Genomic DNA, 18,925 nt, shown 5'->3' on the forward strand with positions numbered 1-18,925 from the left:
AATTACAAACTAATTTGTATTATTCTTGAATATTTTTTTTTTGTGATCCAGTTTTCATTCATTAAAGAAAATACATGTTTTTAGGTTTTTATAATACAATAATGACGTATAATTGAATAATGTACAGATTTTGCTGTTTCGGATGGAAATTGGTAGGCCTACTTTAATTCAAAGTTTAATTCAAAGCAAAGCTGTCATTGCTGCAGAGGATTTTTTTTTTATTTTATGAGAACTCTTTGAAGTAATTTAAAGTAAGTAGCCTAGTTTGGGACAAATCTGATCGGGGGTAAATAATTGTTACGTTCTCGTGTTGTCTGCCCTTTGTTCTCTGTTTCACTAATCACGATTATGTCACGGTCTTGTGTCGTCCGCACCGTGTTTCGTGTCGTCCGCACCGTGTTTTCTGTTTCACCCAGCACTGATCCCGCTCCATGTCACGTTTTCCCTGTTGTCCGCCTTGAGTCTCACTGTCCGTGTGTAAACTTCCCTTCCCGTCTTTCCCGGCGCTGTCACAGCTTACCTGTTCGTCATTTTGTTATCACCGTGTCTGTCCATTTAAACCCCGCTGTTTTCTCCTTCCCCTGTCGATCGTTGACGTTTCTTGTTCGTCTTCACGGTTCACGTTTACTCCTATGACCTCTTGCTGTTCTCTCTGTTCCCCTAGTTCATTCAAGGATTCCCCAGCCCTTCGTGGATGTTCGCTGTTTGCTGTTTGTCCCACCTACTGTGTGTTATTTTGTGTTTGAGTTTATTCCCATCGTGGACTTTTCATTTGTTCCTGTGTTTTGTTTATTAGTTGATGTTTTTTTCAATAAAAGACCGCATTTGGATCCGCATCACCCGTCTGCCTTCTCCTGACTTCACACAAATCGTTACAGAACGATCGAACACCAATGGATCCAGCAGTCCAGTAGGCTAACTACCGGCTGCTCAGCCTGAGGCAAGAAGGCCGACCTATAGAGGACCACGTCCGCGACTTCATTGAACTGGCGAGTGTCGCGGACTTCCCTGAATCCTCCCTTGTGGCCTTCTTCAGGGGTAATCTGGTTCGCTTAAGGAGCGGTTACCACCGGCGATGCGCGGTTGGACTCTCCAGGAATTCGTGGAGGAGACCTTGCTGGTCTGCGGCTCGCCATTCACTGTGGGTGTGACTGAGGAGGACCCAACCTCTCCTCCCACTGTGGTGACTCCCCAGTCATCCGTGGCGCCTCCTGTCATGCCTGATCCACCTGCCAGCGAGCCTACCCCATGCCTGTTGTTCCCTATGAGCCTGCACGGTCCACTTCGTCTGCCCGGAGGAGGAAGAGAAGACGGGCTTCCGCCTCCCGGCCCACGCCTGCCCCGGTCAGCAAGCCTGAGCCCACGCCTGCCCCGGTCAGCGAGCCTGAGCCCACGCCTACCCCGGTCAGCGAGCCTGAGCCCTCGTCAGCCACGGTCAACGAGCCTGAGCCCTCGTCAGCCATGGTCAACGAGCCTGAGCCATTAGCCCCCGATGTCCCTGAGCCAGAGCCTGTAGCCTCGACCGTCCCTGAGCAGCGCCTGTAGCCTCGACCGTCCCTGAGCCAGCGCCTGTAGCCTCGACCGTCCCTGAGCCAGCAACTGTAGCCTCGACCATCCCTGAGCCAGCGTCAGTAGCCTCGACCGTCCAAGAGCCAGCGCCAGTAGCCATGACCGTCCAAGAGCCAGCGCCCCTCGAGCCTTCCAGGGCTCCTTCCCCCGAGCCTCCCAGGGCTCCGCCTCTCCAGTCTCTCGAGCCTTCCAGGGCTCCGCCTCTCGAGCCTTCCAGGGCTCTGCCTCTCGAGCCACCCAGGGCTCTGCCTCTCGAGCCACCCAGGGCTCCGCCCCCCGAGCCACCCAGGGCTCCGCCCCCGAGCCTCCTACGGCTCCGCCTCCCGAGCCTCCTGTTCCCAGAGACTCCAGAGCCTTCTAGGGCTTTGCCTCTAGAGCATCCTACGGCGCCCCCTCCCTCGGCTCTGCCTTCAAAGCCTTCCGGGTCTCCGCCTCTGAAACCTCCTACGGCACCACCTTCCCCGGCCCCGCCTCCAGAGCCTTCCCCGGCCCCGCCTCCAGAGCCTTGCATGGCTCCGCCTCCCGAGCCTCCTACGGCTCTTCTCCCAGAGACTACCGAGCCTCTCCCGGCTCCGCCTCTGAAGCCTCCATCGGCTCCGTCTTCAGAGCCTCCTTCGCCCTCGCCACCTTCAGTTCCGCCTCCGGAGCCTCCCTCAGCCTCGCCTCCCAGGTCTCCTGTACCGGCCTCTTCCCAGAGGCCAGCTCACAGGTCTCCTGTACCGGCCCCTGCCCAGAGGTCAGCTCTCAGGCCACCCAAACCAGCTCCTGCCCCATGGCCCGCTCCCAGACCTCCTAATCTGGTGCTCGCCTTGTGGCCAGCTCCCGAGCCCCCTAGGCCTATCCCCACATTGTGGCCGCCTTCCAGGCCTCCTGAACCTGCCCCTGCCCGGTTAACGCCCCCCAGGCCACCGGACCGGGTCCCCTTCGCACACCCCCATAGACTGCTTGCCTGCCCTCTCGGCCTCCCTGGTCTGCCTGTCTACCCTCTCGGCCTCCCTGGTCTGCCTGCCTCCCGTGGACTGCCTAATTGCCCCCTTGACCTGTCTCGGCACCCCTTGCACCCCCGTGAACTGTCTTTTGTGCCCCTTGTTCTCCCCCTGGTCTGTCTGTTTTCCCCCCCAGTCTACCCCCTCTCTACTGGGTTCTTCATTCCTTTTTTATTGTTTCTTTTTTTTCTGACTCCCCAGTCATCCGTGGCGCCTCCTGTCATGCCTGATCCACCTGCCAGCGAGCCTACCCCATGCCTGTTGTTTCCTATGAGCCTGCCTGCCTCCCATGGACTGCCTAATTGCCCCCTTGACCTGTCTCGGCACCCCTTGCACCCCCGTGAAATGTCTTTTGTGCCCCTTGTTCTCCCCCTGGTCTGTCTGTTTTCCCCCCCAGTCTACCCCCTCTCTACTGGGTTCTTCATTCCTTTTTTATTGTTTCTTTTTTTTCTCTTAAGACCATCTGGAATCCGGTCCTTTTGAGGGGGGATTATGTTACGTTCTCATGTTGTCTGCCCTGTGTTCTCTGTTTCACTAATCACGATTATGTCACGGTCTTGTGTCATCCGGAGCCCACGCCTGCCCCGGTCAGCGAGCCTGAGCCCATGCCTGCCCCGGTCAGTGAGCCTGAGCCCTCGTCAGCCACGGTCAACGAGCCTGAGCCCTCGTCAGCCATGGTCAACGAGCCTGAGCCATTAGCCCCCGATGTCCCTGAGCCAGAGCCTGTAGCCTCGACCGTCCCTGAGCAGCGCCTGTAGCCTCGACCGTCCCTGAGCCAGCACCTGTAGCCTCGACCGTCCCTGAGCCAGCGCCTGTAGCCTCGACCGTCCCTGAGCCAGCGCCAGTAGCCTCGACCGTCCAAGAGCCAGCGCCAGTAGCCATGACCGTCCAAGAGCCAGCGCCCCTCGAGCCACCCAGGGCTCCGCCCCCGAGCCACCCAGGGCTCCGCCCCCCGAGCCTCCTACGGCTCCGCCTCCCGAGCCTCCTGTTCCCAGAGACTCCAGAGCCTTCTAGGGCTTTGCCTCTAGAGCATTCTACGGCGCCCCCTCCCTCGGCTCTGCCTTCAAAGCCTTCCGGGTCTCCGCCTCTGAAACCTCCTACGGCACCACCTTCCCCGGCCCCGCCTCTAGAGCCTTCCCCGGCCCCGCCTCCAGAGCCTTGCACGGCTCCGCCTCCCGAGCCTCGTACGGCTCTTCTCCCAGAGACTCCCGAGCCTCCTACGGCTCCGCCTCCGGAGTCTCCCGAGCCTCTCCCGGCTCCGCCTCCGAAGCCTCCATCGGCTCCATCTTCAGAGCCTCCTTCGCCCTCGCCACCTTCGGTTCCGCCTCCGGAGCCTCCCTCAGCCTCGCCTCCCAGGTCTCCTGTACCGGCCTCTTCCCAGAGGCCAGCTCACAGGTCTCCTGTACCGGCCCCTGCCCAGAGGTCAGCTCTCAGGCCACCCAAACCAGCTCCTGCCCCATGGCCCGCTCCCAGACCTCCTAATCTGGTGCTCGCCTTGTGGCCAGCTCCCGAGCCCCCCCAGGCCTATCCCCATATTGTGGCCGCCTTCCAGGCCTCCTGAACCTGCCCCTGCCCGGTTGACGCCCCCCAGGCCACCGGACCCGGTCCCCTTCACACACCCCCATAGACTGCTTGCCTGCCCTCTCGGCCTCCCTGGTCTGCCTGTCTACCCTCTCGGCCTCCCTGGTCTGCCTGCCTCCCGTGGACTGCCTAATTGCCCCCTTGACCTGTCTCGGCACCCCTTGCACCCCCGTGAACTGTCTTTTGTGCCCCTTGTTCTCCCCCTGGTCTGTCTGTTTCCCCCCCCAGTCTACCCCCTCTCTACTGGGTTCTTCATTCCTTTTTTATTGTTTCTTTTTTTTCTCTTAAGACCGTCTGGAATCCGGTCCTTTTGAGGGGGGATTATGTTACGTTCTCGTGTTGTCTGCCCTGTGTTCTCTGTTTCACTAATCACGATTATGTCACGGTCTCGTGTCATCCGCACCGTGTTTCGTGTCGTCCGCACCGTGTTTTCTGTTTCACCCAGCACTGATCCCGTTCCATGTCACGTTTTCCCTGTTGTCCACCCTGAGTCTCACTGTCCGTGTGTAAACTTCACTTCCCGTATTTCCCGGCGCTATCACAGCTTATTGTCCGCACCTATTCGTCATTTTGTTATCACCGTGTCTGTCCATTTAAACCCCGCTGTTTTCTCCTTCCCCTGTCGATCGTTGACGTTTCTTGTTCGTCTTCACAGTTCACATTTATTCCTATGACCTCTTGCTGTTCTCTCTGTTCCCCTAGTTCATTCATGGATTCCCCAGCCCTTCGTGGATGTTCGCTGTTTGCCCCACCTACTGTGTGTTATTTTGTGTTTGAGTTTATTCCCATCGTGGACTTTTCATTTGTTCCTGTGTTTTGTTTATTAGTTGATGTTTTTTTCAATAAAAGACCGCATTTGGATCCGCATCACCCGTCTGCCTTCTCCTGACTTCACACAAATAGTTACAATAATGCTGGTTTTCAATGCAGCGGTGAAGCTACTCTTGAGTGAAGAGTGTCACAATATCTCTCTCTCTATCTATGTATCTATCTATTTCTATCTTTAAGAGATAAAACATGTTAGTATTATTTTACTTTATCAAATCAGTAAAGATTTCACAGCAAAAATACATAATGGTGGCCATTTTAGAAATTATATTACAAGGTCTTCTACTTCCAGAAGAACAGAACTTTTCACCTGGAAGCAGCAGACATAAAATGCATTGCATACAACAGGGTTTTTCATCAAAGTATATATCATGTTGATGATAAAAAGGCTTTAGAAAATAATGTATCGAATATGAAACACAACTCTTTATAGGGTTAACATTTGCCAATAATGTACACACACTTACACATACTGCCAAAACAGAAGTGCAAGCAAGCAAACACACACACACACACACACACACACACAATTAGTTGTTTATAGTCATACCACGGAATTGTTGAATGCTTGATTCTGATTGGTTGACAGATATTCTAATGTGTACAACCTGCAAGAATTTCCAGGTCTTGATCTGCCTTACAATTCCATATCACTTCACCAAATTGTTACACTCATTTCAAAGAGCAGTACAGGCTACCAGAGCTAAATAACCAATAACCAGCTAAATAACAAAGACAATGCTTAAGTAAATCGGATAAGAATGACAAACAATGTCTATAATATCCAACGTGTATTTCAACTTTCGCTCGTCACACACATACACAAACACACACGCTAAGACATAAGTCGTGACCAACACACAGAACCTTATGTCAATGCACCCCCTCGACTTATCAATAAAACATTTTCTATGTTCTGCGAAATAACTTTTAATATCTGTGAAAAGCAACCTCGCGCTGCTCTCACACACAAACATATATGCTTGCAACGTACGCACGCAAACTCACACACTCACACACTAGCGCTTTGTGCTCCGCCTCCATAGCACGCTTAGTGGGCGTATAAAAAAGTGGTGGATAGCGCTATCAATTCCATTTAATTCAATTCAAGTTGCTTTATTGGTATGACAAAATTACATTTTGTATTGCCAAAGCATTAAATAAAATAAAAACAACAACATAGAAAATAGTTTAGAACAATTGAATTAACCCCTGCCTGAGAGAACAAGGGACGAATGTGGCAGGGCGGAGGGCGGGGCTGGGTCGTGATTATACACACCCGGTCCCTTATCAGGCTAATCAAGCCTCCGAGAGGGATAAAGGCTGACTGCCGAGGATTGTGGGGGAGAGAGAAATAGTTTACGGATATGTCCATCATGTTTGTGTTTTTTTTTTTTTTTTAAGTTTATCATTAAAACTATTATTTATATTGACAAGCCGGTTCTCGCCTCCTCCTTTCCATTGAACTGCTTTACAATGGTATGTTTCGCACATATTACAGTGAGCATTGTTGGTGGATTGCTGCTTTGCTCTCAGTTAGGTTTCTTTTTAGCTCTTGTGGCCGGTTGTTTTTTGTTATATTAGTTTGTGCAGTTACAGGATCTTTGTGTTCCAGTCTGTTGTGTTTGTGAATCATAACTGCTGGCTGCCAGATGAATGGCATGGTCTCCGCATGTTTGGTGAAATCTGTTTGTACAATAATGACAACTGGATTGGTATGTATAATTTAGCTTGTATTTGTTGATATTGCAGGTGAGCTAATCAGCCTGTCCAAGTGCGTTCTTTTCCAGTGCTGTGTGTTTTGAACTCCCACCGCTGCTGTTTTGTTCCTGGTTGTTCTTGTTGGGTTTTGTTTTAGTTGTGGGTTTTGTTTCAAATTTCATTTGACAGTTTTATGGTCATAGTGAGATTTTTCTGTTATGGTTATTGTCTTTTTTACCACTGTAAACATGCGTGCTAATTCAGGACACAGGCAATCGTGCACCCATGAGTTATTCCCTGGCTGTGTAGCCTGGGCAGGTTTGTGGCACTGTGCCATCAACTATTACTGAAGCCAGTGACCCTCTCATGTTTGAGTGGTTTTGTTATTTTCATTTGTATATGTTTTGATTTTAATTATTGGTGTTCTTTAAATGTTTCTTCTTTTCTCTTAAAGTTGTGACCCCTATCTGAGAATTATTTTGGATTTTTTTACTATTATTTTGTTTTGGTAATTTGTGTTTCCTGTGTTACCAGGTAGCATGGGTCCAGAGTAGGATGGCTAGCTGCTCCATATGGTGATGGGTCCTTTGATGCACAGAGTGTGTTGTGCAACCTTTAGTGATTGGCCCCTGATTGAAGTGCATGTGTGAGACATGTGGGTGCTTCATTGACATCTTGGTATCATCCAAGTCTTGCACTAGATCGCCCTGTTTCTGGTAACCCTGAGCCCTGTGATTTGTTTATTAAAGTAATTAGTGTCTCTTGTGTTAGCAGCCTCCCTTCTCTCCCTTCTCTCCCTCACTTCAATCCTGCCCCTGTGCCCACCACACTTGTATAAAGTGACTGTTAGCTGCGGGTTATGGGATGACAACATATAAATAAGCTGGTAGTAGGGGAGAGCGGGGCACAAACAAACACTTTTTGGTTTTCTTAAGTTTGTGTAAATGTACTTGGGGTTCGATTGTATTTTTTTTAAAAAGCCTGAAAGGTAATGGTCAAAATTTTCGGAACCTAGTCTTTCCTGGGTTTAAGAACGGATTTTGATAAGCCTGGTCCAAATTCTAAGCAGGAGTCGTTGACTTCAAGGTCCCTGACATGTTTTACTGAAGCCAAAGTGAGACGCAATGCAGTCTTTAATGAGAGTACACACAAACTCACTGAATCCAATGGCTCAAATGGCGGGCCCATGAGTGCATTTAACACAAGCGGCAGGTCCCAAACCAGCACGGTCTAAACTGCCTTGTGCCACTGAAGAATTTCACAATCAAAGGGTGTCTGCCTATTGATTGACAGCCCAGTGGGATATGTCTGGTTGCTGTGGTTGGGCCATTCTGGAGCAACCAACAGTACCGCTTCCACGTCCTCCCAGATTTTGCACAATACTTGAAGTGGACAAGACAGAATGCCTACTTGCATCCTGCTGGCCATTTGTGAGCTAGAGTGTCCAGGCCCAGCAGGGCATGAGTCAGGGCTTATCACAGGCGACATTGTGTTGTCTCCGGTGATACAAATAGATTTTTTTCATCTTCCCCGAATCAATCCCATATCATCAGAACTGTCTGAGGACAAAATCTCCATTCTTCTTTTTATAATACCCTGCCATGAAAGCAAATCTGAGCCGTGGTTCAGGTGACCTGGAACATATGTCACACGTTTTGATAGAAGATGTTTCTTGGCCCAGAGGAGCAGCTGGAGTGTCAGGTTCATCAATGGTCATGATCAAACTTCCCCTTGGCAATTTATGTAAGCTACGACCGCTGTGTTGACGGTTCTGATCAGAACAAGAAACCCCTGGATGGCTGGTCGGAAAGTCATTAATGCTAGAAAAACAGCAAGTAGTTCCAGACAATTTATGTGCCAGGTAGCTTGAGCACCTGTCCAGATGTCAAAGGCTGGGTGTTCGTCGAGCAGGGTTCCCCAGCCCATGTTCGATTCATCTGTCGTGACCTGTGCCATGCCCATTTTATAGAATGTGGGCATTTTCCAAATGGTTAACGTGGCTAGACAGCTGTGTGTCACCAAAAGACGCAAGCAGACATGTTGCTATGAATGAGGTGTACCTTCAATCTGAGCCAGCACTGAAGTGGTCTTATCCGCAGTAGTCCCTGCGGGGTGACTGTTGTTGTAGAGGCCAATAGGCCCAGGGATCGTTGAAAATTTTTCAATGGAAACGTTTTTCCCAGCTTGAAAAATATTAAAACATTGGTGAATGGAATGAATACCTTCTTCAGATAGGCATGCCATCATAGATGCTGAGTTGAGATTTAAATTAAATCTGTCAGCTGTGCGTTAACATGCTCTTCAACCAGTTGACTTGCAGTCAAAAATGCTCCAAATGTGCAAGTAACAGGTATGTGTTTGCAAGCTTTTTCTTAAGACTGTGCTTAGAGCAATCAGTTTTCGAGGTAATTCATAATGCGAATTTCCGCGTAATCGGCCACATGGCACGGGAGCCTCTCTTTGTCTGGCTGTGCACCACTCACCCTTGGGGAGCGGTCGCGATGTGTGTATTGTGCTGATGCATGAATTGAAAAAGAGCTCTTTATTGTGAATATGTTTGCGCCCCGAGCAGTTGCATCAGGGCTTGCATTCTTTATTGGTTCACGACACATTCTTCAACAACACTGAAAACATAAACACAATTTTCTTGTCGGTCCCGGGATCCATCCAGAAGAACGACTGAAGCTCGGCTGGATGATCTGGGTCCTCTTGGCAGCCAGAACGAACACTTCCGTGGGCTCTGGTCCCTTTTTAATACCAGTGATGTTAGGAACGCTGTGCCGACCCGCCGACCTGTAGGCCTTTTCCAGTAGAGTGGATGTCGTCCTACAGTGCCTGGACGGGTGAGCAGGCTTTGATTTCCATGCCGGGTTTGAGTAGTGGCACAGGAGGGCCGCTACCTTCTCTTCAACCAAGGGAATCAACATATATCCACCTTCCTCAATGCGGTTCAGCTGTTGTGAAGACTTTGGCTCCCGAAACGAGCGTTTGTGCCGCGTATGGCGTACGCCACATCTTCGTGAGCACTTTATGCAGCCCAAGGAAGAATGACAATGGGCAACTACACACAGAGTCTCTCCAGCTCTGATAGAACTGATTATCTAACCAAGAACACTCAGGCACACTAGGAGGGGACCAATCCAGTTAGAGGTTCTCCACTGCCCGAGCGAGCACATGAAATAGTTCTGTTTCAGAAACTCTAGCGTGGTCTTCCTCTCCTCAGAGAGAAGTCCCAGCAAGCTCATCCAACAACTGTGTCCAGGGTTTACCTTCCGACACCACGTCGTCCATATCCTCGGACGACGTGGTGGAATTGGAGCCCTGTGTCCCGTTATTGGGGTGCAGGACTCCATTACGTTTAGCACTCGCGGGCATACTCCACAGGCGAAAACACTTGCGGATGAAGAGAGGAGACATGCAAGTCTAGTGCCGGTGAAATATCTTCCTCAAATTCATCCAGCTCATCCCACCCTTGAACGTCTCCCTCGTGTTGTTCCTCTGGAGTCACAGAAGGAGCATGATGGGAGGGGAAGGGACCGGACTTATCCCTCAGAAAGAGGGAGAGCTGAGAGCACAGCGTTTTGAGTCTCATTCACTTGCAGCGAGGGCTATCTGACCCACCGAGCACTGTCTCTGCATGAGCCTGACCCAGGCAGAGGACAGCGCTCATGCCCGCTCATCCCTTCAGAAAAGGAGATATACATTTCACGTGGTGGAAAACATTTACAAAACACCATCTTTAAAGATGCGTCAAGTAAATGGCTCTTTTAGACTGTGTACAGTATACAGATACACACAAACACAATCAGGCTGTAATGTTTGTTACACACTTACAGAAATGTATCCAATACAATCCTGTAAATTAATGATCCAAAGGACACTTTCAATTGAAACCCACGTGCCGTAGAATAATCCCAGTGCTGTGATGCCATGAAAGAGGCGAAGATATCTTGTCATCCTGCTGTTCACTGCTGTTCAGCAAGGTTAGTATCCACTATCTCCACTGGGGGTAGACCAAACTCCGATCCACCCGCTCACACATGCACACGCACGCACACGCACACGCACACGCACACACACACACACACACACACACAATATGTTGTTGCTCCAATAAGTGCTTAAGCGATGGCTTGGCTGTATCAGAGCAAGGCTGTGAATCCGTGGTGGAAGAAAGTAGTTCCAATCACAACACCGTTTTAGGGATGAAAACCAGAAAATGTCTTGGGATAAAACCCTGAATGATGTCATAAGGTTTGGAACCATGTGGAACAAATGATCTGCTCTACTAAATTACTGATAAATAATACAGAAATGTTGTGCAAGGCTGCGCATTGTGGCTGCATTACCACCCCTTGGTCTGCATTATTTTTCAATAATTAAATGTCATTAGTTATTCCTTATTTGTTCAACTGCACAATGTTGATTTGACAATGCTTTCAATGTATTTTGCTCTTTTTTTGCAATATTCCTATGGTTGTATACAGTATGTTGCAGATTATAAACCATGATTCTTTTTTTCTTTCAAACAAATAACATTTTAAATTAATCTTAAGTATTGACTTATTTTAAGTAATGTAAATCCAGTTTACAGTAAAGCGGTGCTCTTTCCAGTTAAAATGCTATGGAAGCCTTTGTTCAATGACATAGGAAAACATGTAGGCAAACCTATGCCAGTTTTCATGTTCATAATTAATAGATTTGTGTGCTGTAAATCTATTGAAAATCTATTGTACTTTATAAAGGGAATTTTTGACCCAAACATCACAGTGGTATTTGTTTTTAACACAGCAGAAGGGTTCAAATATATATATATATATTTATTTATTTATTTATTATTATTATTATTATTTTTTCAGAACTGTATACTAAGCAGTATAACAATGATTGAATGCATTTGCCTGATTACATTATTGAGAAAAATTACAAACAAATAGATAATAAGTTACATCAAAAATGCAGCTTTATAGGAGGAACAGGTGATGGAACTCCATATTTTTGGGCTGGAGGTCATGTGGGGGTCTGCTTTCATCAAGCCTGTATTGCCTGGACACCTCCCAGCATTCAAGAGGATTCGGTATCGTCAGCGTCAGAAATGACTGATGTCTCTGTAGGAAAGATGAGTGAGTTTACGCAAACAGTCACATGCTGGTTCATGACCAATAAATACAGCAAAGTCATCATTCAGTGTCTACACAACACTTTTTGTTGGGGCAGCTCATGGAGCACACAGTTCACTTCAAAACAAATGGTGGAAAATGATTGCTCACATACCTGTTTTTGTATTTGACCGGTTGTCAGTAGACAAAAGGGAACATACAGTTACAAAGAGAGAGAAAAAGAGAAAGAAAGAGTTGAGGATAGAAATTATTATTAACATTTTATTGGAACATTAATAGTCCATACTCTGTAAAATGTGGTAACAAGCTATTGTTACTGCAAGAAGCAATTTTTACCTGATATAACCCATAACATTTGTTTTGTTGGTTTCACCTAATATATTCAGGTTGATTAAGTGATGTTAAATAATATGCTTTGACTTGAATAAAACCTGTTTATTTAGATAATACAACATGAAGCATACTTGTAAGTTAAAAAAAAATGTCAGTGTATGAATATGGTTGACGTAGGGTGAATTAGGGTAATATGGGTCATGAGTAATATAACACCTAAGCTCTGTAGTGTATATTTCTTGCTTTTTTACTTGCACGTTTATGATAACATTATCATATTCTAGCTGGGCTGTCATGTGATAAAGTCTAAATTGTTGATCTAAAGTGTCAGGGTGACACTCAAAGTGCAAAATTGTATTCATTCCTTTATTTATTTATTTTTAATTCCTCAATCTTGAGCGTGGCAATAGCAGCACTAAGGTCATGGGTTTAAATACAAGGTAACACGCATATACTAATATAAAGTATACCTTGAATGGGTTGTAAGTTGCTTTGAATGAAAGCATAGGCCAAATGCATAACTGCAATATGTCCCGTATTAGCATAATTTACCCTATTTGTCAACATTTAATAACCTGTAAGGTTTTCTGTCCTACGCTGCCCTTGCATGTTTGAGTGAAACTTGCCTGTCAGGATGTATCTATTATGTATGTCCTTTAGGGCAGAGTTAAGGGGGGAGTCCTGGGGTGTGCTGGTGTGGGGCAAAGCCCTCCCTACAGGATGGAAAAGCGTAGATGAGACCCAGGACTTTGATGTGATTGTGTACAAAAGCTTCTTTTGAGTACATGCATTGCTGCTATTTCAATGTCTTGACATAATATGTTGTGGATGTATACATATTGTGTTCTATATTAAACCACAAATCTCCACTTTTGCTGTACTAGCAAAAGGCAGATGTCAGCAGCTGTTCCACTGAATATGCTGCAGATCATGTGCATGGCATGAAATAAAGGAATTGTGATCTTATCCATTTGTTGAGCCAATGATAAGCTTCAGGTAAACTTATGAAGTTCAGCAAGCCAAAAACAAATTTCAATACTGCCTGGAAAGGCAAGTCATTGTCTCTGGCTGTTCAGCAGTTAAATTCACTCTCACTCATGTTGATGTAAACATGCATGACTTCCTTTCTTCTGTTCCATACAGTGAAAGTGAATGGTGACTGAGGCTCATATTGCATCTCCATTTGTGTTCAGAGAAGAGAAAAGTCATGTGAGTTTAGAATGACATAAGGGTGAGTAAATTATGACAGAAAGTTTATTTTTGGGTGAACTATCCCTTTAAGGTTAAACAAGTTTAATTCGTAGGGTGTGTTAAATATGTCAGATGCCATAGAGGTCTTTCTGTCATCTGCGTCACAGTCCTCAAATTCATATCAGTAATGTAACAAATACAGTATGTTGGTTTAAACCATCATGACATGCTCAGTATTATGATATAATAAACCGTTTCTAAGTAAACCCTGATTAAGCAATAACTGTCTGACCACGGAAGGTACTGGAGAAACTCCCTAATGACTGGCCCTGATGCTTGTAATACCAGCATTAATTTGGTTCCTTGTTATTTGTATGTGATGTCAGCTTCTTGATTAATCAAAGACATTAAAACTTACAAAGAATGTTCTCACCTGAAAAAGTGTAGGATGTCTCTGTGAACTCTGGCATTCTGAAAGTCATAAAGTAAAAATTTTAAAACAGAATGAATGCTGCAAGCAATACAAATTCAAAGCCAATCCCTTAACATGAGTGATCTCTCCTAAAAAAAAAATTGCTCCTTACTGTATATGGGTAGTTGACATGGTTGACAAGTTTTATTGTGGCTTGCTATAATTAATCTAAATCTATTTTTAAATTTTTATCAATTCATCTTCTATGAGCTCATATTAATTGAGTGGCAGCAAAAACATTTGTGTGCAAATGGTGACCATGTTACAGGACTGTAAGGGGCAGTGGTGGCTCAGCGGTTGAGGTTCTGAGTTACTGACCAGAAGGTCGGGGGGTTCAGGCCCCAGCACCGCCAAGATGCCACATGAGCAAGGCTCTTGACCCTATCTGCTCTAGGTATGCCGTATCATGGCTGAACCAGCACTCTGACCCCAGCTTAGCTGGGATGTGTGAAAACAAATACATTTCACTGTATATATGCAAAATTATGTAAGTGACCAAAATAAAGGCTTCTTAATAAAACTGTTACTTCTTTAAAATGCTTAGGATATATTTACCTGAAGTCATCTCCTTCCAGCAGCTTTCTGTAGGTGGAGATCTCGACATCTAGGGCGAGTTTGATGTCCAGCAGCTCTTGGTAGGCCAGGATCTGTTTGTGGAGGTCTGCTTTAGCCAACTCTATGGCTGATGTCAGGCTAGCAATCTGTGCCTGGTACTCAGCAACACCCACACTGGACTGAGCTTGGACTGCTGCTAAGTTCTGCTCTAGAGTCATATTCTATAATGGAAGAAAACATTTGCAGCCTGACATTTATTTATCTCGATTCCCTTGGTTGACACCTACTCACCCTCATGTTGTTCCAAAACTATATGATTTTATTTTTTCCATTCTGATGATGATATGCAGCATTAATCTCAGTCACAATTCAGTTACATTGTATGGGGAAAAAATATATAGTGAATAGTGACTGAGGCTAACATTCTGCCTAACATCTCCTTTTGATCATTCGGGTTTTGAACGACATGAAGATGACTCAAAGATGACAGAATTTTTTTTTTTTCATTTTGGGTTCCAATCTTTTTATCAAACAGTACCTGTATTTTCATAAAATATTTGGATGAATGTACAGCACAGCTTCATAAAAAGCATTTTAAAGTTTACAGAGTACAAAAAAAATCCCCTAAATCTTCAGCACTAATATAATATCTCATGTTCTCAGTCACAGAAGTTCTTGTAAATGATTAGGGTTAGAAAAAAAAAACTGTTAATCTAAAATGTGTAAGTTGTTTGGGAAATTGGACCTTTTGCAGCAGCTAAACTTCACTTGTGGCATTGGGGCTTTTGCTACAAATATGAAATGACTGAGATCAGTAAACCACTTCCTATGTCATCTGTTTCCTGTCTCAGACAGCTGTGATTTATTCATGATATGTTTATTGTATGCAGAGACAGTGCCGTAGCAAGAAATTCGTGGCCCCCTGACTGTATATTGCTCTGGGCCCCTTACCTATTTAAAAAATGCAGTTTTGAATTTGTTGTGGGCCCACCTGGACCTTTGGGCAAATAGAATCGTTACCAACTTTCACCCCACTAGCTACATCCCTGCACAGAGAACCTGCATGGAAATGTTTCACACTGATGACATCTTTAATTGTTTTTCATGAGAACTACTTCCGTTGTGCTCAAAAACACCTAAAAATAATCCCTTCCTCATCCTCAACAGCTAATTTACGTAAAGTGCACTATTTGCATAGGCAAAAGTGTCTTGGTTTGGCAAACATCACTCATCCTTTGTTAATATAAATATATATATATATATATATATATATATATATATATATATATATATATATATATATATATATATACACTCACCTAAAGGATTATTAGGAACACCTGTTCAATTTCTCATTAATGCAATTATTTAATCAACCAATCACATGGCAGTTGCTTCAATGCATTTAGGGGTGTGGTCCTGGTCAAGACAATCTCCTGAACTCCAAACTGAATGTCAGAATGGGAAAGAAAGGTGATTTAAGCAATTTTGAGCGTGGCATGGTTGTTGGTGCCAGATGGGCCGGTCTGAGTATTTCACAATCTGCTCAGTTACTGGGATTTTCACGCACAACCATTTCTAGGGTTTACAAAGAATGGTGTGAAAAGGAAAAACATCCAGTATGCGGCAGTCCTGTGGGCTGAAAATGCCTTGTTGATGCTAGAGGTCAGAGGAGAATGGGTCGACTGATTCAAGCTGATAGAAGAGCAACTTTGCCTGAAATAACCACTCGCTACAACCGAGGTATGCAGCAAAGCATTTATGAAGCCACAACACGCACAACCTTGAGGCGGATGGGCTACAACAGCAGAAGACCCCACCGGGTACCACTCATCTCCACTACAAATAGGAAAAAGAGGCTACAATTTGCAAGAGCTCACCAAAATTGGACAGTTGAAGACTGGAAAAGTGTTGCCTGGTCTGATGAGTCTCGATTTCTGTTGAGACATTCAGATGGTAGAGTCAGAATTTGGCGTAAACAGAATGAGAACATGGATCCATCATGCCTTGTTACCACTGTGCATGCTGGTGGTGGTGGTGTAATGGTGTGGGGGATGTTTTCTTGGCATACTTTAGGCCCCTTAGTGCCAATTGGGCATCGTTTAAATGCCACGGCCTACCTGAGCATTGTTTCTAACCATGTCCATCCCTTTATGGCCACCATGTACCCATCCTCTGATGGCTACTTCCAGCAGGATAATGCTCCATGTCACAAAGCTCGAATAATTTCAAATTGGTTTCTTGAACATGACAATGAGTTCACTGTACTAAAATGGCCCCTACAGTCACCAGATCTCAACCCAATAGAGCATCTTTGGGATGTGGTGGAACGGGAGCTTCATGCCCTGGATGTGCATCCCACAAATCTCCATCAACTGCAAGATGCTATCCTATCAATATGGGCCAACATTTCTAAAGAATGCTTTCAGCACCTTAGAATTAAGGCAGTTCTGAAGGCGAAAGGGGGTCAAACACAGTATTAGTATGGTGTTCCTAATAATCCTTTAGGTGAGTGTATGTGTATATATATATATATATATATGCGTGTACAGTATGTATCGAAATGTGCTTCATGTAATAGGTCTAAAACTTACTGTAGCAACAAGCCCCTGCAGCTCTAAATTCAGTGTCTGCTCCTCTTTCCTGGCTGCTGTGAAATCAGCTTTGAAAGATGACACAGCCTCTGTGTTTTTGGCATTGGTTTTCTGCATCTCGTCCATCTTAAGTGAAAAACAGATAGAACAAGATCTATTACCTGGAATCCCACTGATTGCAGAATAATCTACATTTTCAGAAAATGTGATCACTTCTTATGTGCTGACCTTGAGTTTGTAGTATGCCTCAGCCTCCTCACTGTGTTGCTGAACAGATTTCTCATATTTCATTCGCATCATTTTGAGAGCTGTAGAGATGTCAAATGACTTGCCAGTGTCTAATTCGATCATTGAGACTGAAGTGTCCATTGTTGTTGTGCCCAGTTTGGATTGCAAAGAAGAGAGTTCCTACATTAATATACATAACAAAGTGGAACAAATGTATACAATGAAAACTTTTGTAAAATCTTGATTTCAACTTTAAAGTATAGAGATTTACATTTTAGATTTAAGAATAAATTTGACCTCATACTGTGTTTTGGTGACAAAGTCCTGCTCATATTTCAGGCTAGAATATTTGGCATCCAAATTGATTCTTAGGTCAGAGGCCATTTCTATGTCCTAAAGAAGGATACAAGTGTTGTTTTATTTACAGTACATTTTAAGACAATAGTAAATTGTTTCGGTATAGAATACATCATGTGACAGAATGCTGTGCTTCTTGCCTTTTTCATGGCAGCAATGTCAGACTCAATTTGAAACTTCACTCCCTGTTCAAAGTCAAGCCTTTTTGAAAATCCAGAAAACAATGTATTATTTACTGACCTCATATTATATATTGGAAGAATTGTCATTGTTATTAAACAGCAATTTAATAAATGTTCTTATTTCATAAAGTTTAGATCGCAAAGCAGACAGTTCCTAGATGGATAGATTCAACAAAGCAGGACAAGTCATGTGAGTTCCTGTAGTTCAACAGGCCAAGATCATGAGTTAGATTCCCAGGCAACACACATATTGATAAATATGTTGCATACACCTTCAGTTGCTTTGGATAAAAGCATCTGCCAAATGCATTTAATCTTGTGATATATTGTCATGAGATTGAATGTCTTTATATCCATTCATGCCCTAAAAAAACCTTCCAATGTCATAAAACAGGAAACACTCACTTAGCCTTCAGTTCATGGGTGGTGCCACGAACATTGTCCAGTTCAATCTCCAACTTGACAGTGTCAATGGTGAGAGTTTCCAGTGTGCTGCGATATTCGCTGAGCTGGGCCTCATACTCCACTATAGTAGCCCCGGATGATTCTTGGTACACGTCTGTCCCACCAGTCAGCTGGTAAAGCTTGGCCTCCAGAGCTGCATTCTCCTGTTGTAGCACCCGTACTTTGGCCATGTACCCAGAGAAGCGATCATTGAGCCCAGAAAGTGTGTGCTTCTCAGCCTCTCTGGAAAGTATCGGGGCCACAGCCACACCTGATGCAGAGCCAGCAGCAAGCGCAGAGCTTGTACTGAGCCCTCCTGCAGCAATGGCACGACCCATAGCAAATGCAGGACTGGCAACCAGTGCTCCACCAATGCCAAAGCCGAGACCTCCACCAAAGCCCATTCCTCCTCCCAGACCAAGCCCTGCACCTAAGCCAGCACCACCTCCTAGCCCCAGACCCAGTCTAGCCCCACCACCTGCACCAGCCCGAGCCAGGCCAAGACCTCCAAATCCCCCAGAGAGCATGGAAGAAGATAAAGACAAAGACATAGACATGGTGAACAGCTATGAATGCTGAATAATCACAGTCTGAACAGACCAAAGAGTACTGGCAGGAGGGAGAGTTTAAGGCTCTCTGTTTAAATAGGGTGCGCTTAGAGGAGGTAGGGCAAAAGGCACACTCTTTGGAGAAATGAGTACTAGCTTGTTTCAGTGGAAAGATTTGGCATTGGTTGTCTGTTAAATCTTAAAATATTCTAACCTGAAGGCATAGTTTTCAGGAG

The 18,925-nt window shown here is 45.4% G+C and overlaps 1 protein-coding gene across 2 annotated transcripts; it reads right to left on the minus strand.

Annotated features, from left to right (window-relative positions):
- Nucleotides 1-11,531: 11,531 nt before the first annotated feature.
- Nucleotides 11,532-18,739, minus strand: LOC127645136 (thread biopolymer filament subunit gamma-like). Of its 2 annotated transcripts, XM_052128661.1 has the most exons (9): nucleotides 18,103-18,739; nucleotides 17,656-17,716; nucleotides 17,456-17,551; nucleotides 17,159-17,338; nucleotides 16,931-17,056; nucleotides 14,337-14,557; nucleotides 13,743-13,780; nucleotides 12,745-12,831; nucleotides 11,532-11,773 (listed from the first exon to the last, which is right to left on the minus strand). In XM_052128661.1, exons 1-9 carry the CDS (start codon nucleotides 18,696-18,698, stop codon nucleotides 11,730-11,732), a joined length of 1,449 nt encoding a protein of 482 aa, XP_051984621.1. In that variant the 5' UTR covers nucleotides 18,699-18,739; the 3' UTR covers nucleotides 11,532-11,729. The 2 variants fall into 2 exon arrangements, with proteins under 2 accessions (XP_051984621.1, XP_051984622.1); XM_052128662.1 differs by lacking the exon at nucleotides 12,745-12,831.
- Between the last annotated feature and the right edge of the window lie 186 nt (nucleotides 18,740-18,925).

The sequence above is a fragment of the Xyrauchen texanus genome, chromosome 6 (genome assembly GCF_025860055.1).
Source record: "Xyrauchen texanus isolate HMW12.3.18 chromosome 6, RBS_HiC_50CHRs, whole genome shotgun sequence".
Lineage (NCBI taxonomy): Eukaryota > Metazoa > Chordata > Actinopteri > Cypriniformes > Catostomidae > Xyrauchen > Xyrauchen texanus.

Excerpts from the sequence above, each read along its gene's own strand:
- LOC127645136 (XM_052128661.1), bottom strand. The coding sequence starts at position 18,698 with ATGTCTATGTCTTTGTCTTTATCTTCTTCCATGCTCTCTGGGGGATTT. Across the intron at positions 17,717-18,102 it reads ACCCATGAACTGAAGGCTAA|GCTTGACTTTGAACAGGGAG; the intron begins GTGAGTGTTTCC and ends ATTTTCAAAAAG. Across the intron at positions 11,774-12,744 it reads TAATAGATACATCCTGACAG|AGACATCAGTCATTTCTGAC; the intron begins GCAAGTTTCACT and ends TCTTTCCTACAG.